The sequence below is a fragment of the Uloborus diversus genome, chromosome 4, assembly GCF_026930045.1.
Source record: "Uloborus diversus isolate 005 chromosome 4, Udiv.v.3.1, whole genome shotgun sequence".
Classification (NCBI taxonomy): domain Eukaryota; kingdom Metazoa; phylum Arthropoda; class Arachnida; order Araneae; family Uloboridae; genus Uloborus; species Uloborus diversus.
In genome coordinates, this window is record NC_072734.1 from 177,279,487 (window position 1) to 177,285,486 (window position 6,000).

At 28.8% G+C, this 6,000-nt stretch overlaps 1 protein-coding gene across 1 annotated transcript in view; it reads left to right on the top strand.

Annotated features, from left to right (window-relative positions):
* LOC129221014 (WD repeat and HMG-box DNA-binding protein 1-like) overlaps nt 1-5,725 on the top strand; it is a 44,275-nt gene extending 38,550 nt beyond the window's left edge. The window contains exons 23-26 of the mRNA XM_054855449.1: nt 113-186; nt 1,406-1,516; nt 2,544-2,759; nt 5,304-5,725. Coding sequence (XP_054711424.1) covers nt 113-186; nt 1,406-1,516; nt 2,544-2,759; nt 5,304-5,555 — 653 coding nt within the window. The 3' untranslated portion in view covers nt 5,556-5,725. The remainder of the gene's footprint in view (nt 1-112; nt 187-1,405; nt 1,517-2,543; nt 2,760-5,303) is intronic.
* The last annotated feature ends 275 nt before the right edge of the window (nt 5,726-6,000 follow it).

The window sequence follows — 6,000 nt, forward strand, 5'->3', positions numbered from 1 at the left end:
TAAAATTCATGTGTATGTTATTGTGTGAGTTAATTAGAATAATTGAATTACTACATGTTTGTATGAATGTACTTATGAATAACTACATGTTCATTTTCATTCCTTTAAATAGGCATTAAAGAAAATGGTGTGGCTGAAAATGGGTCCCTCACTCCCAAAGCATCTCCTATGTCCAATCCTTTTAAGGTGAATTATGACTTTCTTTACATTTAAAACAAAAGAAAATCTGCTAAAAATTTTAGATGCTTCAGAGTTCTGCTTTGCTGAAGTGATTTTGAAATGATCCTTTTTTAATCTCGATGTCAGTATGTTCATCTCTGTGCGGAATTGTTTAAGATAGAGCAATTGAGCTTCTTGACAGTCTCAACATGCAGGAATTACTTAAAATCATATTGTATTAGCAGTAAACATGTTTTTGTAAATTAAAAACTGTTGCAGTAGTCTGACACTCAGTGATGTTCCCATCAATTTTTCTGAGGGTATATTCTCAGTAATCTATTATGCACAATATCTGTATGTATCATGTACGTAATATGTCTAAAAAAATGTTTGAGAGTGTACGGCGTATATGGATATACCTCATGGGAACATCCCTGCTGACACTTACTTTGATTTGTGGAAAATAGAAAAGTATGCTGCTAGCTGCTTTTTAAAAAAATGTTATTTAGGCCTTTTCAGCACCAAAAAAAAAGAAAGATTATGTTTCTATCAAACTATTAAAACTGGCAAAGAGCACAGTCCGTATTCAAAAAAAAAAATTAAAACTGAATTAATTATTCTATTTGAATATGTATAAAAAAGTTTTCACTCATTTTTCCACAAATAACTATGATTACAACACAGATGATATTTTATTAAGAAATATATAACTCTTCCTGTTTATTTTTTCTTACTTTTCTTCACAAAAATATCTTCCGCTACAAATCAGAAATTTAACTTTATTTGATTTCAATTTTGTGAACAGAAACCACAAACAATACTTTAAAAGTAAAGATAATCATTGTTTTAGAATATAAAATCAACTTAAAATGAAGAATTAGGGGGTGTTCTAGTTATCCCTGAAATGTTAGGTAAAGTTCTTATTATGCAGCTTTTTGAGGGCCTTCAAAAATGAAACAAGTGTGACTTTTTTTTTTTTTTTTTTTTGATGAGATACTCACAAATTAATGATTTTCTATGAAATTAGACAAAAACTCTTGGAATTCTAGTCTGACAATGTGTATACAAAACATGATTATCAGTTGAGTTGTTAATTCATGAAAGCATTATTAACAAACATATATACAAACTAAGTTACTTTTGCATTTATAATCTTAGTAAGGAAAGTGTTATTAAATTGTTGTAAAATCTTTGCTTATATATAATACTTATTTTATTTATTGGTACTATTTTTAATTTTTTATAGGCTGAGTCCAAGCTTAAGACAAAGTTGGGTGCAAGTCCTGGTGGAATTGATGAAATTTTATCTAGTAGTGGGAAGGAGAGATTAATTTCTCCTACTATTCCAGAAAAAAAAGTATCATTGAACTCTTATGCATTTTATTTTATGTTTAATATTTTTTAACTTTTTCATTCATTCTGACTGAAAGTATCCATAAAATTTAACAATAACCACTCTTCTTCCTGGCACGAAATAGAAAAATTTTTTGGTTAACAAAACAAAACTTTTTTTACCATAATTTTTGACTGCAACTTTAAGAAAATATTAAACATGATATTGAAAAAGTGATGATATTAGTGATGAGTTATTTTTATTAGCCTAATTTAGTTGAAATAATACAGGTTTTTGAAACCTGTTGTCCTTATTTTAATGGTATTTTATTTTGTGTTTATTTTATACAGCAGATGGTTTCTTAACACACTATTTTGATATCCATCATATCATATAGTGAAAACGGGCGAAAATTTTGCTCTGTTTAATGGGTATACTTAATAGTAGAGATGATAAATAGCTTCATTTAAGACAAAAACGTAGCTAAGTAGTACGCTAGTAGTAGTAAGAAAAAAAATGTTTCTTTTTTTTTGGAGACTTTTCAAATAAGTAATTACCGGCTGTAGTGTTTTCATTATTTTATGAATATCTTTAACATATGCACAACTTTCATTACAATAAAATGTTCTCATCATTAAAATAAAATTGGTATGAAACCATGTCAAGAGCACCATTTGTGAGTAACTGGAGAGAGCTACGCCTGTCCAGATGATCCCACTTATATACCATGGACTATTAATTTTATGCTAATACTATTTAAAAATAATGAGAAACTATTTTAGGCAATTTTTCCGTTTGAGAGGCTACTAAAATGACTGTTTTTAGGACCATTAACTCAGTGGCAGCCATGGAATCATTAATAAAAATTGTCCTCCAAGAAGGAGCATCAGGGTCTAGTGCTAAATTACAATGTTGACTTTAAAGGGACAACAAAATGCTCCAAGATATTTATAATTCTTTTTTTTTAATTGTATCATTATTTTTTAAAAAAATTTTTGATTTTTTCCCCCATGTGTATCTTGATGTATTCATACAAATATTATATTTATAGATTTCTTTCAAATCAAGACCTGCATCCAAAAAGATTGAAAAGAAAACTGATACAAAAGAAAAATCATCACAATTTGGATTCAAACTATTTCTGGAGGAAAAAAGACAAGAAATAATCAGCCAACGGTCTTCTTCTTCTTCAACAGAAGTTAATGAAAGTGAACTTGTTAGAACAGCAATAAAATTATATAAAGAACTTCCTGCGTCTGAAAAACAGGTATTTTGACTGCTAACCCTTTCTGTCAAGACTCTTTCTAATCTAAAAGAGCTTGATACAACATATTTGTTCATTTTTTAGCCTACTTTCCCAGTGAAAGTCAGAAAAAGAAGAAAAAAGCATGAAAGAAGGCTTAATGCATCTTAAAAATATCGCAAAAAAACAAAAAAAAAAGTCAAAAATAAATAAAATAAATAAATATCGAAAAATTAAAAATTGGAACGTAGGGTATTGAGATGAGGAAAAATGTCTGTCTGTCGGTCCCCCCCTAATAACTTTTGAATGAATAGTCCGATTCGAACAAACTTTTTTTTTTCGAAAGATCTCAACGAGGACACCTCATTCCCATATTTCACTTTTTGATTTAAACTATTTTTTGTTCAATTTTGAACAATTCAAAAAACTTAACATTAGCGCCTACGAGGAAATCCAAGGCAATTCCGAACTGTGAGGCGAATTTGCTTCAAACAAACTTTGTAGGAAAAAGCTTTTGATGAAAAACTTGTATATAAAATATCTTTTTGATTTGAACAATTTTCCGTTCAATTTTGAACTGTTCAAACCCTTAACATTAGCGCCTATTGGAAACTGAAAGTCAATGTAGATTCTGTACTTGAAGACGGATTTTTTTCAAAGAAATTTTGTTGGAAATAGCTCTTGGCGCCAAACTCCAGACTCCGAGAATTTAAGGGCACTTGACTCCGACTCCCCGATTTCGACTCTGACTTCGTAGCTTTGGCAAAGATTTATACATGGAGGACAAATGACTGACTCCGATTCTTGGATATTCGTCTCTGACTCCTTTATCCCAAAATGAGATAGACTCTGACTCCGACTCCGCAGCTATGGTTTTAATTAACTGTTAAATAATTATTGTTGATATGACTTGTTTTTATTTTCATGCTAAAGTTTTAATTTAGGTATTCTGTTTTCGGCGGATAAACTCAAAGTCAATTATGTTTCTACATAAAGATATGCGCAGACGATTTTTCTTTTTTTTTTGACAATGAAAAGTATTTCTTTAAGTTGACATTTTATTGTTTTTATTTATCTTGGTAAGTGCATTAATTCATTTAAAAAATTGTTTTTGGCAACAGGGGAAAAATAAACTATTTTTTTTGATATGATGTATTTATTTTAATGAGCTTATTAATTTTAATTATTATTTTTTCGTTTTGAAAGCTGTTAAATATTTTTTTATTGGAAAAAAGTGTATTAGCTGCTTTGTTTAAAAGTTGCTGCTATTTTATTTGTTTTTTTACGCATCTAATTTTCTTTTAGATGAGTGAGGAATATTTTATTCCTAGAAATCAGCTTAAAGTATTTTAAAACTATGTTTGAAAACATTTGCGATTTTAGCTATTTTTGAGAATATTGATCACCTATTAGAAAGTAGTATGGGTATACGGGAAAGTAGGCTCGTCTAGTTCTAGACAGAACTTCTTGTATACTTTAAAGCGTGTGTGTAATATTCTTTGTTCTGTGTTCAGCCAATAAGTAAAACTTTTCAGTGCACAGTGTATTACTTTGTATCATCACTAAAAATGTTGAGGATTTACAAACAGACCCCTTAACATATCATTCAAACTTGGCAGTAGTGAGGACTCAATGATGGCTTTAAATATTTCTCAGATTTGAATTTCTTTAAAATGGATTGCAGTTTTAAGGGATAAAAGAAAAGTGAGGCATTTTTTAAGTTTTTGAAAGTTATATCAGTAGACAGTTGTGCATTCTTCAATTTTCATGGTTATTCATTAAAAAGAAAAAGAAAAGAACATACAAAATTGAAATTTTCTGTTTCAACCACTTAGTACACAGCCCTTTTCTCGATTTACATTCTCTAAATGCATCATCTGCCAACGTAAAAGTTTGTGTTTACCAATCGGAAGGATTGTATTCTAAATTCATATGTCTGGTTATAATATTGTTAAATTGTGTAAGTTCATTGTATTAAGTCATGGCTGAGCCTGGATACATAAAATTTGTTTCATTCTTTTTCTTTCTTTGCACTGGTGAGCACAATTGACCAGACAACTTTTTTTTTTGCATGTGTGTTTTTGTTGTTCAAGCCGAGATGAAGAATCTCTTTATGGTTCTCAGTGGTATTCTTTGTTTAATAAATTATGCCTAAAATGTTTATTTATTTGCTTATTTTTTTCAAGAATTACTACTTTCTAACTAAATTTCTACCAAAGTAATGCAACTCTTTCAGTCAACTTAGATTTTAATGCAAACTACTGTGTATATTATTATAACCATAGGGTTTGTCACCCATAACAAGACTAAATATCAAAGATCTGATTGCAGCTATCTCTTTACTTTTATTTTACACAGAAAAAAAGGGGGGAGGGGTGTAGGATGTTCATATTTTGAGAGATTTATTGAATTATAATGAAATGTCTGTGTGACTTCCTGATTTATATCAAAACATTTTTTTTTTTAATTGACTATTCATATGGAATCTTAATCACTTTGTTTTAAATCTTGTATGTTTCATTATCCACTGTAATTATTTAAAATGTTTTAATAATTTTTCCCTTTTAGAAATATGCTGGAAACACTGAAGAATCGTGTAATGGCACTACAACTGTAAATGGAACTGACGTCAATGAAAATAATCCAGCCAAAGATTCTGAAAAATCTCTTACAACGAAAATGAAAGAAAAAAGAAAAGAGAAGATAGATTCCGAAGAAGGTTTACCAAAACCAAAAAAGATCAAAACATCTCAAACAAAACTTTCTGAGAATTCTCTCCAAAAACTTACACAGTTTGCCTTTACAAAAACATCTAAATGATAACTAGATATTTTTTGTTTAGATCATTTTAAAATTTTAATTTTTATATGTATATACATATGTATGTTTATGTGTATGTCTGACTATTTAAAATGAAAAAAACATTTAAAAATGTTTTCCTTTGTGTATTACTATTTTGAAAAATAAGCTTACATGTTAAACTTGTTGAAACTTTTTCGCTTTCAAAGGTTTAAAATGTTCTTTAATTGAATCTTAAATTATTTGTACAATCAGCCATATATTGTAAAAATACCAAACTCAAATTGTTATTTATCAAACTACAGTTACATCATTTATAACAAAGTAAAAATGCCACATAAAAATTTTGTTATGAAAATACTAATTGATACACAGTTGAGCTTAAAAAATAGGAAACATTTTTGAAAAGGATGTCTGAGACACTTCCTTTTTAGTGCCCAAAGTAAACAAAAAAAAAAAAAAACAA